The 17036-nt window shown below is 32.9% G+C and overlaps 1 protein-coding gene across 4 annotated transcripts in view; it reads left to right on the forward strand.

Moving 5' to 3' along the window:
• The window catches only part of LOC123870222 (protein TANC2), a 300070-nt gene that overhangs the window by 107693 nt on the left and 175341 nt on the right, over positions 1-17036 (forward strand). The window contains exon 1 of one of the 4 annotated variants that reach the window (XM_045913434.1): positions 98-352. The exons of the other annotated variants lie outside the window; for them this stretch is intronic. Coding sequence (XP_045769390.1) covers positions 280-352 — 73 coding nt within the window. The 5' untranslated portion in view covers positions 98-279. Of the gene's footprint in view, positions 1-97; positions 353-17036 lie in introns of those variants that run through there. 4 annotated transcript variants of the gene reach the window in all.

A 17036-nucleotide genomic window follows, 5' to 3' on the forward strand; every position in this document is an offset into this window, starting at 1 on the left:
GCAAAGGGCACTAATCAGATTATCGCTCCTATCCATGTGTGCGTAGCGTCATGCGTCACTCATTCAGTTCAAACGGCAAACCATTCGCGTCGTTGACTCGGTCGGAATCGGTCGACAGCGCGCGCGCCGATCCCCGAACACTTACAAAAAAATAACCGTTGTTATAACCGATTCCATTTTCAAAAAAACTCGAATTGTTTCCGTGTGTGCAAGTGTTGTGCCAGACCAAGTGTGTGACCTCGTGCAAATGTTAACTTGTTGAGTGAAAAAGGCAAAAACATGAATTCTAAAAAGTTGGAATACTTTAACGACGATGACTCCGTGGACGAGAAAATTAATCTCAGTTGTCTAGGTAAGGATTCTTTTGTTGATATCAATTTCATATTTGTACGGAATGTTAATTACTTTTATTTTATTGGTGTTTACAATTTAAATCGAGGTGTCTGCATAGTTAATAGGAATATCGAGGAAGCTACGTGCCTCAAATGATAAGATGTCGCGAGAGTCGAGACGGCTATTAATAAGTGACAAATAAAGTTCATCGATGTCTCGATTTATTATACCTATACTTAGCTTCTTAATGCAATTAATAATGCATACATTTACTCTTGAAACTGATAAAGAAATCCCACATTGAATTTAATTGTTCTGATTAATTTATTTACTTACGTGATCTTTTAAAGCAAGGTTTTAAACTAATTAAAGCTTTATTTCCCTTCTCATCAATTAAAAACACGAGAAAGTCCGCTCTAGGCAACTTTATTAACTTATTTTTTGGTATATTTACGCAGTTTATACCTTTGATAATTTAAACTTCACCTGATTTCGTAATATGAGGTGATTTAACAGCACGTGGGAAGAATCAATGAGTAATAGGTTGTGTTTGCAATTTTTCATTCTGATTCACGAGGTCATACAATTTCGGTTAAAGTAGGCTAACCATAACCAACCTACATGGTAATAAATTCTTTTTTAAACGGTTAAATAGCATAAGTACTATACAGCATTTTTAATTAATTTGATTCCCTATTTTACTATAATCAGAACATAAAAAGAACGAAAAGGAATAAATGATATTGTAAGTATAATAATTTAAAAGGGGCTTAGTTGTTATAATAATTCAATGTAGTGTACAAAAAGTTTAATCGTTTTAGATAATAACGAACAATCTTTATGAGCTAAAGGATAACTAACTGTAAATATTCTCTTGTTCGTAGCAAGCAAAATCTAATAATAAACAAGAAATCTCACATAAAAAGCAAAAGCACAAATCTTCATGCCTTACCCCGAGGCTAAAAAGGACCTGTATGCCCATCTCTATCTAAAGTAAAGCCTTAGAAAGGGTCGGCTAAAGTCATTATGCTGGCAATGTGTGAGTTTCGTCGGCGTTCATAGAACTTTACCTGCATAGATGATTTCCTCTTGCAAAAGGTTTTAACAATTTCATTCTTTGAAAATTATTCAAATATAGAAAATAATAATTGACATTCAGATCTTCTGTAATTTAACTAAGAAGTAGCCGGCATTGCTTAATTTTAGATAGTTAAACCAAAAATTCGATAATTTTGTTCTGGTATATTTCTATGTACATACTTACCTAAGTAATTATTTATTTCAATCACCCAGGATCTTCTTGTTACTTTAATTCCATAGACTTTTTATTTTCCCTATGCTGATATTGAAAATTCAAAAGTATTCTGTTATATTTTTACGCCCCATCTGTTTAACCTATTTTAACTGGATAACTTGGACGAAGTTCGATACTGTTCCGGAGATTTTTTACGAGATTTTTAGAGAATGCACGCGGATAAAGTTGCAGACATCACTTAAATAAAAAAATTAACTATTGTTTATCCCGTTTTTAATTGACGAGTGTCATTTTCTTATTAATCTGTTCCTTCTAATGGTGTTCTCCAATTAAGGGCACAATTCTTCACGCGTTCAATGATGACCCAAATACGACTTACATTCCTTTTGACGTAGTTATCTCATCCGTCAGCCTGAGTCCAATCGTTAATGACCTCCCTAAGAATTTATTTATAGGCCACACACATAAAAATTGTCATTTTAATCTTTTTTTTTCGTGTAAGCCTTTACTTTTATTACATTCCTTATCTTATCTAAATGACAAAAAAAAAATGTAATATACTAATTTTAATTTAAAAATATGTACATAGTTTTTTCATTGTACTTAATATTAAAAAAAAACATTTTCAGAAGTTGGTTAGGAATAAAGTTCTTGATAACCCACAGAAATGTTTAAAGGACCCTTACAAAAGCTTTTCTCTACTAAGTGAATAAGATCTTTAAAGATAAAAAATTAATCCGAAACCTTTGTCAAAGTAAGTACGAAAGCATACCTGCATAAGGACAGCATTTGTTATTGACATCAATTAGGTGAACGGTATTTGAAGTTTGCTATTTGGACAAAATTCCAAAAACACGTCAGTAAAACTTAAAACCTAATAAAGTTTCTTTTTCTCTTTAAATCTGGCTTTACTCTGATTAGCCAATGTCAAGTTTGTGATATTTTCAAGTTATTGAATTTATACAAGTATGGACTCCGTCTGCGCTGGCGCTCACCGACATACGCGCGGCGCCCCTTTAGAGCGCTTCCCAGTCAGTTCCACCACCAAAAAACACCAACTAACAGAAAAACCAGCCATTCTTAACAAAAAAAAACACTCCAAACAAGCACAGCACGCGCGCCAGCAAACGCCATCACAAACGAAGTCCCCTAATAAAGTTTTATGTTAAACACAATAGCACAAATACGTATAAAATATAATATTCTCTGTCGTATGATTAACATCGATTGTATAATGTATACTGGTCCTCTAAAAATAATTTTAGGAAGCAACTTATTCAAAGTGGCATATTATAAACAACCTAGTAATTTAGTCGTATAAAGTCAAATAAAATAATGAGGCCCCGCGTTGATAGAGCCAATGATGATTACCAGTCGCTATTGTTACTTTTTTCACTTTTTGTTTGTTAGCCGTTTCATGACAATAATAGATGGCCCGATTTCCCTAAATAGTTTTATCTATTCTATATCCGAAATGATTGCATTTATTTATTCGAATCTTTCAGCTTTATTTGCTTTTGTACATTAAATTTGGATCGTTTTCACGCCTTTTAACTTTTTGCCCTTTTAGATACGTTGCGTTTATGTGATTTTTCTTTAGATTTGTTTCAAGGTAGTTTATTAGTTCTATATGAAAAACAAATTTTTTTTTTTAATTTAATGGGTAAGTATTTCTATGAGTTTTGATTCGTTTGACGAGCTACAAAGATGCCAATTCAGGATATTTTGTTCAAGTGAAAATATCCTTGGCGACTTCATTTTGTTTTGTGTCAATTAAGGCTTTTTGAATTTACAAAAATCTTTAAATTCAAATCTTAAAAAGTCTTTAAAGTCTTTAAGTCTTGATATACACTCATACAAACACATACTTCAGTGATCGAGTCATGTTTTTAAATCCCGTTTTCATTTTTGGAGTGTTTTATTGGAAACATTTGTAATGTTTAAGTTAAGTAGGTACTTTAATTTAACAACAGTCACATCATGTTCAACCATGTGTAGGTGTAACAAGTAAAGTAAGATTAATTTACAACCTTTTCCACTCCAGTAAGTACGGTCGACGGTCCTTTGTCAAGATTTCGAAACACTAATATCAATAAAAGTATTAACGCTTTTGATTAAGCAAAGCCAGATAACCCTCCCTCCTCGGACGTCATGAGCGATGGACGTGTTTTGTGGTGCAGTGTGCGGTTAAAAATAGTGATTTGTAAAATAAAAATCGTAACTGTGAAGTCTCGTATGCGGCCAACGCGATATTGTTATTACATTTAGCGATTTCCGATGCAAAATGTCCACGAAAAATTCACCTACACGGCACTCGGACACAGATATCCGTAAATTGTGTCAAAGTGAAATACTACCGGAATTCAGTGCAAAATCTCAACGAGCAAAACGCCGCCGGTCGTCTAACGAAGATTTTGCCGACGAGCTGGCCGATTTCAAGGATGAAATAAGGGACTTAATAAGCGGTCTACTATCCGCACAAAACTCGCGTCTGGATAAGCTGGAAAGCCACATTCTTGAAATAAGGAAACAATACTCTTATATTGAAAACTCCAACAAAGAAATCGAAAAATCTATGACGTTCGTGTCTAACCAGTTGAGTTCCTTGGAGGCAAAGATTACCTGCTTAGAAAAAGAAAAAGCTTCTGTTGCAAGCCATCTATCCGAAATTGATGAAAAAATGGACATTTTAGACCACAGCCTCATCAAAACTTGCATCGAGTTGCGCAATATACCCAAAAACCCGCGAGAAACCAAGGAAAACTTATATGCCATGGTCCAACATTTTTCAAAAACTCTAAATATTGATTTGCAAAGATCGGACATCCGTGACGTGGTAAGACAACCATCAAAAAAAGAATACAAAAATTCCAGCCTATCGGTTGAATTCTCGAATTCCTTGATTAAGTCGCAATTTTTAAAGTCTTCAAAGGAGTTTAATAATAAAAATCCGTCAAATAAACTGAACTTATCACATGTCGGCCTCAGTGACACCAAGGCTCCACTATATGTAGCTGAGAAATTGACTTCAAAGGCAAGGCGATTATTCTATGTCACCCGCAATTTTGCCAAATTACATAACTTCAAATACTGTTGGACGGCCAATGGCCGAGTAATGATAAGGAAAGACAGTGAGAGCCCTTATATCATTATTAAAAACGAGCCACAACTCCAACAACTTGTTCAGCCGCCTCAAAAAATATGACTAGAAGGATATCGATATAAGTTATTCTCTTTTCCTTCTTTTATTATATTGCATGTTGTTATTACTTTGAGCTGTACTATATCAAGAAATCTTAACTTACACTATACATATTATACAAATTCCAATTACAACACTTTTATACTCATACAAAAGTTACACACACAAACTGAAACACAAAAGCAATTATTATTATTGTTATTCCTCAATGAGCATACCAAATACATATTTAAAACGCCTGCTATGTATTATTACGTATTTGGCATAAACCGCACTTATTTTCTCTCAATTCATTATGACCAAGAAATTATTATTATTCCTGTTCTACATCAACCTTCTACCCTTAAATATTATATCTGTTCCAATGCATAATCAAATCAATAATTTAAATGAACATGTTGACGTATTTTCTGTATCGGATTCTTACACATGTACTCCTGAAATAGCACATACCTACCTACAAACCCCGGAAATATATCTAAAAGTTTTAACTCAAAATATTAGATCTATAAGTTGTAATTTTAATAGTTTTCTAACACTTTTAAAGCGCTTAAAGTTTGATAACGACATCATAGTTTTAACGGAATGCTGGCTGCAGTGTAATAATAATCAAATTATACCACTCATTCAAAACTACTCCATGCGTCACACAACTAAGCACCGCAATCAGAGTGACGGTGTTGTCGTCTTTGTTGACTCAGACATACGACATAGCATTGAAGAGCCGGATTTTCAACTTTCAGCCTCAGGATTAATTATTAAACTAAACTGTGACGTAGCAATTCTTTGTGTTTATCGATCTCCCTCGAATAATAATATTGATACGTTCATTGTTGCTCTTAGCAACATACTTAGCTCACTTGCTAAATTTAAAACCGTAATGATTACAGGTGATTTAAACTTAGACATCAAGCCCGGTTCTTTAGATTCTCGTTCTCAGGATTACCTTAACACACTCGCTTTCTATGGCTATTTGCCAGCCCACACATCACCAACGCGAGGCAACAACTGTCTAGATCATGTCATATTACGTACTAAATCGCCAGCTTTAACGCTTATTCTAGATACTACTGTTACTGATCATTATTCAACTTTAATAGCCCTTGAAAAGCATATTCACACATCTCCAGTATATCATACAGTTTCAAAAGTCAATTATGAAACACTAGATAAAACTATCGAAAAATTAGATTTATCATATATTAATAATATCCTAAATCCTGACATAGCTACTGACTGTCTTATAAATTCGCTGACCCAAGCTATTACTGAAAATACAACTATCTTAAAAATCGCCAATAGAAAGAGAACCTTAAAACCCTGGATTACCCAAGGGTTATTAAGATGTATGCGTAACAGAGATTCGATGCACAAACAAGTTAAAAAGTTTCCAGATAATGAAGTCCTTAAACTTACATATAAACGGTACAGAAATTTTTGTTCTAAAGCTATAAAAAAAGCAAAACGGTTATATGAATCACAAGAAATAGATAATGCAGGAAATAACATGAAACAGTTATGGGACACGCTCAAAAAAATATGTTTCACTTCAAAACCTAAACAACACAGTCCACAATTATTAAGGTGTGACTATACTCCACTACAATCTTGTAATTATGTTAATAGCTTCTTCGTAAACGTAGCCAAAGATCTTGCTGACAAAGTAAGTCAGAATTCAGCAACTACTACCTTTACCACAGTCTCGACCTCTGCTGCTTGCTTGTCATCATTTGTACTTGTTCAAACAGATACTGAGGAAATTATTTCTGTTATTAAATCGTTAAAACCTAATGCTGCCACTGGTTGGGATGGAATTTCTCCAACAATACTAAAAAGATATTCACAAATTTTGGCGCCTATTCTGTGTCACATTTTCAACCAAAGTTTTTCTTTAGGTCTGTTCCCAACAGCCTTTAAAAAGGCGATTATAATTCCAATTTTCAAAAGTGGTGATGATAAATCTATAAATAATTACCGGCCGATTGCTATACTTACGGCATTGTCAAAAATCCTTGAACGCTTGGTTTGCAAAAGACTAGTTCATTATCTTGAGCACTTCAATTTAATTTCTACCCAACAATTCGGTTTCAGGAAAAATAAAAGCACAAATGATGCTGTCCTTGAACTAACAAATAATGTTATTAACCACTTAAATAACGGTGATAAAGTTCTAACCGTATTTTTGGACCTTGCGAAGGCTTTTGACACAGTACCCATACCTACTCTCCTGGTCAAGTTAGAAGGAATGGGTATTCGTGGTAATCAATTAAATTTCTTCCGCAGTTACCTTACTGGGCGAACACAAATGACCAAAATTGATAATAACATGAGTGATGAGTTACCAATTTTTTATGGCGTTCCGCAAGGTAGCATACTAGGCCCGACTCTCTTTCTCGTCTTTATCAACGACCTCTGTAACCTTCAAATTCCAAATGCCCAGTTAGTCTCCTTCGCCGATGATACAGCCATTACCTTTTATGCTAAATCTTGGACTGATCTTAAAAAAGCCGCCCAACTTGGATTTGACACTATGTACGATTGGCTACTTTCTCACTTTTTAACTCTTAACATTACCAAAACCAAACTTATGACCTATTCAATACGTACAAATACTCAGCCTACAACTCCTTTAACCATCAAAGTTCACTCTTGCTCAAATAGGCTAAATACCAACTGTAATTGTGATTGTATAGCTCCTACTGACAAAATTAAATATCTCGGTATTGTTTTGGATCACAATTTAAACTTTAAAGACCATGTCGAATTACTTACTAGTAGAGTGCGAAAATTAATTTTTATTTTCAAAAACCTACGAAGCATTGCAAATTCCACTGTAATCCGTAATGTGTATTATGCTTTATGCCAATCAATAATTCTATACTGCATCACTTGTTGGGGTGGCACTGCTAAAACTACTCTAAAGCCCCTTGAAATTGCTCAGCGAGCCATACTAAAAGTGGCAACTTTTCGGCCTATCCTATTTCCTACTACCATACTGTATAAAGATTGTGGCGTCCTTAGTGTCAGAAAGCTTTTTATTTTAAATATAATTTTACATCAGCATAAAAACACACCATATAGACATATTGAAAAGCGGCGTCAAGATAAGATCTGCACTTTACGTGCGCCTAAATTAGCTTTTACCAAGCGATTCTTCTATTATCTTGGCCCTTTTTTATATAATAAGATTAATGCAGAATTACCCATTTATAACTTACCGCTTACTCAGTGTAAAAAGAAAGTTACATCCTTTTTGATGAATAAATCTTATGAAGAAACAGAAGATTTCTTACAGTCTATCAGTAAATCTACTATATTCACCATAAAAAATAATAATTAACGTGAATTAAAATAAGAAACCTATAAATTGTTTCTATTTTTTATCTTAATCATTTTACAGATTTACATTTTCACTCTCTTATAATCTCGCTCACACACTCTCTCTATCACGCACACACACTCGCGCATACACACACACCCACACACACACACACACACACACACACACACACACACACACACACGCACGCACACACACACACACACACACACACACACACACACACACACACACACACACACACACATACACACAGAAACTCACATACAAACACACACCCACACACTGTGCACCCTACTTTTTTATTTCCCTATTTATTTTTAGATAACTGAGGGAGAGGGCTGGCTATCCTTAACACAGATGTAAAAAATCTAGCTAGGATAGCCAGTCCTTGATCTTGCAACACTCAAAAACAAAGCTATGTTACTAATTACTAATTATCTTACTTTGCCATCAAAAATTTGTTAAGTACCAAATTGTATAATAATCTAGTCTTAGTACATTGTTCAACAGTGTTTAAATTTGTGTGTTTATGTGTTTATGTTTTGCTCAATAAATTTATTATTATTATTATTATTATTATTAGATAAAGTGCGACTAAATGACCGTAGTGTGAGGCGTTATCCCTCAAATGGTCCAAATAAGCTTTCACTGCATTCGAATAGGATGAAAGAGTACATTAGTCACAATACCAAAACCGTTGGGTTTGAATTCAAAGGTAAAGTTTACGCTAATAAAGAAGATTTTAATAATAGAGGCAACTTTAATTTTGTTTTGAGAATTTTTCGTCCACGAAAAGTAATTGGGCCAAAACTCAGATGTTAAAAATAAGGTTTATAAAAGAGAATGTGCTACCATCGGTCCCACTAACTTCTCTACTATGTAAAATTCTGCAAAACAGAACTTTTGAATCAGAATAAATTATCTGAATGCCCCTAAATGTCTTTAGTTGAAGCAATAGTACCTAATGCTGAGACAAGATCATATTAGATAATGTTGTGGAGTAAGTTAAGCTCTACACAATATTTGTGTTCAATTTAAATAAATTGTTACCATTTTCGGTGTAAATTGTATCAAAATAGTGCAATTTTAGGACACTACCGTTTAAATATAATAATTGGATTATTGCGTAAGTAGTTTCGCGTAAGTAGTTCACCAATTTCCTTTTTTATGGATAGAATGACGAAATTTTTAGAGAAGAGTGAATGTCAGCTCAGAGATTTAATTTGAAAAACTCATTACCTAATAATAAAATTACAGATTTTTTTTTAATTCAACGTGCACCTTTACATCTTAGATGATTTATCTGATTGCCATTACTAACTTTCCTTTTTAATAACAATATATGAAAAGCTTTTTACTCATCTAGTGAATTTACACTTACAAAATGTCAACTGTGGTTTCCGGCCCTTAAAGAGAAACTTTATTGTCGATTCTATATCTTTTGAATGCTAGGCGGCCGACTTCGAGTGAGCTGGAACTTGGAAGTGGCATTCTATGGCCGTCTATTTGTTCCAATGTTTTTTGTCCAAGCCAACGCTCACGACTGGCGCGATCGTGTGTAGCTACTCCCATAACTGTGTCAATAATTCAGTATATTTGTATGATCGTGTCATAGATAACGTTTCTGATTATTTTATTTAGTTCACCGTTCAAATGGCCAATCCCTAACTCAGGAACTGCCTACATTGTTTTTTAACTTGCTGTCCATCAAACTGGTTAGTCGTTTTTTTTAAATACAATTCACTCTTACATTAAAAAACTAAAGACTCAATCAATTCCTATTTCTTTGTCACAGGTTTTCTTACATTTCTCCAAACTGTATCATAAATTTTGATGCTTTATTGAGATTATCTCTATATCATTTACATATCAATGACGATAATTAATTTTTTTGTTTATTGAAATAAAGTGTTCGTTTATTAAGATCGAATAGATTGATAATGTCTAATGTAGACCTTCGATATATTATCCGGCTTATCTTAAAACGAGTTCAAGCATTGAAATGATAAGACATGCTCCAACATGCCTTACCTCATTGCTCTTGAAATGTAAAGACCTGTAGCCATTATATTGTATGGTTTCTTTGTACTTGTGAGGAGTAGTAATAACCTAGCATATGGACTTAATTGTTGATGACTCAAAACACCAGCTTATCGTCTAATAACAAAACGTGCGAATGATCTAACGGCACAGAATATTATAATGGAATATCCTAGCTGGTACCTAGCGGTCGTTAAAATTCTGATATTATTATAAGAATTAATTTGTTTTTTCTCATCGGTAACGGGTTTTCATTTACATAGTGATTTCTATAAATAGTAAGTGATGATGCTGTCTAAACGTGTTTTGTTTATTATTGATGAATATTGATTAGGTAGGTACTTATATTTTTTTATTTGTTAAATTATGAATCATTCTAGTTGGTGCAATAAAAACCGTAAGTCGCTTTACAATATTACCAAACAAAATTGAACCTCTTGAATAATGTGAAGGATTGCTTTGAAATCGTTTTCAGATCTTACTTCAATACGTACATTTTTTCTAGGCAGGTTTCCACAGTACGACGTTTTCATCTTTTGTAAATAAAAATCCAAACATGTGGTGAGTTCTGTACATAATCTCTAAAGTCTAAATTGTCAAGTCTAAGGCTGAAATCTATAGAGCGTTCTTTGACTTAGCTTAGACTTAAGTTTCAATTAAAAAGAGATAGATTTATGCCAGCGATATAATGCTGTCTCGTTTTAACGGTATCTTAAGTCTGAGCAAAGTTAAAGTGCGGTCTATAGATCTCAGGCTTATTTCTATCAGTTTCATTACGATTCCTATGAAAAAAGATAGGCACTAGATTTAGACCTGTACATTTAAGTAATTAAAAGATTGTGTACAAATGAATTAATCACATTACTAAACGAAAAAGAAGATTAAATACTTTATTTAGGTTTATTTGAAGGAAGTTATCCTATAGATAAAGACTGTTAATTGCTAGGGACTACCTAAGACTCTACCACTTGCAGATACCTAATAACATGAAGTTAAAAATCAGCTTAGCTTATTGTAATAACTCCATTTCCAATTAAGCATCTCAGTTGGCCATAAATATAAATAACTACACCGTTTACTTTAATAATCCATATTTACCAACACTAATTGTATTATAAATGGGAAAGTGTGTCTGTCTGTCTGCTACGTTTTCACGGCCCCACTGCTGAACTGGGTATAAGGTTAGCTTACATCCCGGGGACAGACATATGCTACTTTTTATCCCGGAAATTCAAATAGTTCCTACGGGATTCTTAGGGTCTATACTCTATCCGTTTAACCGATTTATATAAAATTTAGTAGAGAGGTAGCTTACGCCTCGTAAATTGATTTTGGTAACTTTTTATCCCGGAAAAGCAAAGATTTCCCACGGGATTTTTAAAAAACCGCAATCCACGCGGACATCATCTAGTAATAATTAATCCAAAGGTCACACACGGAAACAGGATGGGTAGACCATTAACCCCAACGGTTCAATGCGGGCGGTGCATATTTTAGCAAGATGGTAGGCAAGATATATGCCACAGTCTGATTGTAAAACTGTCAAACGCTAAAAGCAGTTATAAGGCGGCTAGATGAAAGGTAGCTTTACGATCATAGGCTTCGATCGATAAAACGATTGATAGCATAGTTAAACACTTATCTGATAAGTATAGAGATGTGCTCGTTGATAGAGAAGGAAATTGTCGTTGAATCTGTGAACAGGAAATAGAATATCGATTCGTGAATCTATTAAACTGGATACGAATACCAATACCATGGATTCTTGAGAAAGAACTTTGGAAAAGAATATTTAAAAAAAATTGCCATTGAATTTGTCTTGTGTCAGAATAGTAGCATTAGTCAAGAGTGGAGTGGATAGGCATCTTGTAGGCATACGCGCTGCATCTTATGCTGCATCACCACTTGCCAGTAGGTATGATTGCAGCCAAGCGCTAGTCTACGAATTTTGAAAAATTAAGGAATTCACCTTGACTAGATTTACCTAGAATTAAGTATAAAATATTTAAAGAGCATTTTAGGTAGCGCAAATTTAGCAGGATTGAGAGATATTAAAGTTGTATACTATTTAGTTTTCAATAAACATCTTACTTAGTTTCATCAATAAAATAATTATCATACTGCCTTTTAAATGAGTTTGAGATTTAATTATAGATTAAAATAAAGTTTATTTGAAAGGTAACATATTTTAGTAAATATTTTTGTAAAGAAGCCAACAGTTGGCCCAAAGACAATGCATTAAGACGTCGAACCTAAATAAATATAGACAAAACTCTGAAGTTAGAAATGGTACACGGCCACTAATTTGTTCCCGTAATATTGACAATGCTTTTTAGACACTGTTTAAATAAGGTTTAAAAGCCTTTTTCTACAATTAGTAATAGGTAGGTATAACCAATCCTAAAAAAGAAAAACTCAACAGCTCTGAAAACTTGAGATTTTGGACCTTATCTCTCTCTTTAACTCTTACTAAGAAAAAAAAATTTGAGGAATCCTCAAGAGATTTGAAAAAACTTTCATCTAGGTAGATGATATCAGGCATCATATAGTAATAGTATGAAATTAAAGCTTTATGTGAAATTGGCTATTCTAAAAATAAGGTCTGATAAAATCCATAGAAAAGTAAAAAAATGTAGGCAAGAATCAAACTATGTGTCGTGTTTAATAGACAGGACCGCTAAATAAACAGTTACAGTTATAGAAAGTTAGGAATAGCCAAAAATTTTATATACCTGTCGAATCCATTATTATTAACTAACTAGTTTCAAACCATCACTTTATGACAATCTTAGTTATTATTATTCAACCGGTTTTGATTGATTTATATTACTAAGATTAATTAATATTGAAATGTCTGTAATATATATATATTCTTAACAATGTAGTGGTATGTGCTAACAATTAAACATTTTTAGGGTTCCGTACCTCAAAAGGAACCTTAAAGGATCACTTTGTTGTCTTGGCCTATTTTTTTCTATTTAGATTTTGGTTTTTTATAAAAGAGCAAGTACTGAGTTTCTTGCTGGCTCTTTACAGTAGAAGACTCCTCTTTCTGAACCAGTGGTAGTCTTGACATATCACAAGTAGCACATACTGTCCTGCATGAAACAAATAAATTCATTTGAATAAATTCATTTTGTTTCAATTGAATCCTTCTCCTCAAGATATCAGCTATCTGAAAAGTTTAATTTAGCAAAATTTTCCCGTGTCCAATCGACTGCCGAGAAGTAGAAAAAACCTTTCACACAGAACAAGAGTTCAACAAAACGCAACAAGTTCAAGTTCGTTCAACTCGACGCTAATTTAGCGAACAAACCACTATATCTCCAGGTGGGTGTAATTACACCATTTATAGTTTCTAGTGTTAATTGTTGTGGTGTACCGGTCTGTTCCCATAGCGTAGTGGATCCTGGTTTGACGCTGAAGAGCTTGTATTCTTTTGTTGTTTCAATTAGACCTAGTCTTATTCTGACGATATCTTTTCGAAGATATGAAGAAACATCTTTTATCAATACTAGACGCTAAGAATATTTAGGCCACAATTACTCCTGTAAGTTTTACTTATTTAAGTTACTTAGATGATTAACATACGACTTTACTAATTTAAACTCTCTTATAAGTGTCATTTACGGTAGTTTTGTTGTAAAATCACGTAAGCTATTTACTATAAACTTACAGGTGTAATTGTAAAAGGAACAGCTGTTTCTTCACTTAGAATGTTTCTTTTACTTTATTTTAAGCAATATTAAGTACTGAGGTTAGAAATGGTTGGTAAGGTAGGACCTTAGTGTGAAAGCTCAGTTATTTTCATTGTTTTCCCATCTGCTTACTAAACCCTAACCCAAAATAGGGGTGTTATAAGTTTGATGTGTGTATCTGTGTATCTGTCTGTGGCATCGTAGCTCCTAATCTAATGAACCGATTTTAATTTAGTTTCTTTTGTTTGAAAGGTGGCTATAATTCAAAAAAATCGGTTTAGCTGTTTAAAAGTTATCAGCTCTTTTCTAGTTACTGTAACCTTCACTTGTCGGGGATGTTATAAATTTTTAATTTACACTTGTTAATATGGTAACTTAATAAGTAAGGATCTTACTATATTAATCACCATTTCGAATTTGTAATCCATCTGTTTTTCGTTTGTACAAAAAATATTTTCACAACCACATTCTAAATCATATTACATATTCCATAATATTATCTGATGTTGAGTCATACCATATCAGCTGGTTAGCCCGTATTCTGACTCCGGTATACATTTTTTGTTATACGTATATATTGTAAAGGGTCAATAGGAGGGGTCCGTTGAGACAGGTGTTTGCTTTAGCGTCGGCTGCATTTTTTTGCTTATCGATCGCCGATTGTTCGATCTTTTTATGGATTCTCTATACGCTTTTTCTTTTTTTAGTTTGGTTGTGTATTCTTTCATGTAATATTGTCTTGGTAAATTTTGTAAAAAAATAATTTAAGCAAGTACATATAACATTTAATTGTAATAGTAGTTAAGAAAATAATATGTTTAACTATGAGAATCTAGACGATAGTGAATAGCGTTAAAGCCACCAATTGTATTTCTAAGTTCTATTTTTGTTGTTTAATGTTGTTTTTAATTTATGTTAGTATACAGTAAAGCATATTTCACTTATTGTTTCATAGATATTTCATATGTTACAACAGTTACATTTTATACCTCTTTTTTATTCCCAGTTATTATAATTAGTACACAATACATATATCAGAATTCAAAAGCACAGTACCAAATAGTCTAAATTAGTTTCTATTTACAAACATAATGTTGCTTTGTTGAACTTTAATGTTAATAATTAAAACTAAATCACGTTTCAACAGCGGGGGACAAGAACAGATACTAGTGGGTGTTGAATTATCTTTTTTCTCTGTCACTCTTAATAATGCAGAGTAAGATAAAAAAACTGGACTGCATCTAAAACTACCTAAGGATAGATTTGAAAAGTTGTGTAGAAAAATAGCGTAACAAAATAGTTGTTAAATTTTTATACACAATTTTAATTTTATTTCTTGGTATGTAATGGACTAGGGATACTGCTAGTAATCAATTTTTAAATAATAACAATGAATAACATAAAATAGCAACAATAACCAAAATATACCTACACTACATATAAGTACTTACCTATTTTAGTTCAAAATTCAAATACATTTATGTAAGCACCACAGGCATCTAGTAGTCATAAGTGAATGAATGAATAAAAACTTTCTGACCATAAGAAGATCTGAAAAGACAACAGTACTGTTCAAAATATGGTTTCGTCACACAAATAACTACCTACCTGTTAACGTTATAAAAAAGGAACCCATAAAAAGACGGGTAGTTCTAACAATCAACCTCCAAAGGATATCGAACTTTATGCCTAGGGAATTAGTTCTAATATGAAATGGATAATATGAACCTATAAAAGCATCTGTCGTTTCACAGTCCAAATTAAATATCTCCGTGATAGCTTTGGGATCCCACGCTAATTGAAATTGTTTTTATTCTGTTGTGACTATCATTGCTATGAAATGAGCTTAATTATTTCTGTAATTATTAAGTATTCTTTTCGAATTCTTTCTCATTTAATTTTAACTGCACCTCTGTTCATCTACATTTGTTTTAATTGAAAATCCTAGTTTTTTTAATTTCTGGTTTTCGTTGGTCATAACTCATAAATCTTATTTTAGAACGATGTTTATTTTTATCTTAAAACTATCATTTTTTACTGTTATTTTATAAATACATATCTATGATAAATCATAAAGCAGTTGCTCCTATACTCTTTCTTCTTTGAAATTAAGAACAAAATTTTAACGAAATTTTTGGTGAATCCTTACGGTTTATTAAAACAACAAGTTTTGTTAAGTATGAAAACATGTACTTACCTATCATTAATAATTTATTGAGCTTATGAATTACTGTTAAATACGAAACTTAACTGATACCAGGTTATATCCGTTATATCTTAATGCTTCTGAAGATGTAATAAAATATTAATCCATGTTACTTTTACTCAATTATAGTTATTCACTAATGTAATAGTCCAACTTAATTGGCTGTTGATTAACTATTGCTGAAGTCAAAGATCAGTGAGGAGGTGCTTTACAAAAACCTGGTAATATACTTTGTCCCAAGTAATCTTGAGTCTTGAGGTCGGGTTTATTTCTGTCCAATATCAAATTTTGTCATCATCATCTTCATGACTTTTTTTTAAAGAATATTAGCCATGCTTATTTATACTCCCCTTTCCCCTCCAATTTAGCGTAAAGCTTGTGCCAGGAGTGGGTACGACAATAGTGCAACGGTTGGGGTTTGAACCGCCGACTTTTCGGAATTCAGTCCGCTCCTCAACCGTTGAGCTATCGAGTCTCTAAATACAAATAGCGTAGTAAAAACTAAAAATTAGTATAATCAAAGTTTCATTTATTTTTATTGACATAATCCCTCCGCATTCATAATTGAGATAGTAAACCTTGAGCAGTACAATAATTATAATTGTGAATATTAAATGTAATTCGAAGAGCATTATAGTTCTAGTATTAACTTTAATCTCAGTTATGTAAGTAAAGCTAAAAACAATTTTATTTCTATGATTTAAAGGTTCGTTTTCATTTGGCGAGTCTAAAGCAATTTGTCCAGCTATAAGTTCTGCATCTAAAAGATTTATATGGTAAAGAAAATTAACCATTGATTGCCTTTCGAGGCCTTTGGTCTAAGTATCATCATCATGATCAACTTATCTCAGCCCACTAATGAGCACGGGTCTGCTCTTAGAATAAGAAGGGTTTCGGTCATAGTCTGCCACGCTGGCCCAGTGCGGATTGGCATACTTCACACACCTTTGAGAGTATTA

The sequence above is a fragment of the Maniola jurtina genome, chromosome 12 (assembly GCF_905333055.1).
Source record: "Maniola jurtina chromosome 12, ilManJurt1.1, whole genome shotgun sequence".
Lineage (NCBI taxonomy): Eukaryota > Metazoa > Arthropoda > Insecta > Lepidoptera > Nymphalidae > Maniola > Maniola jurtina.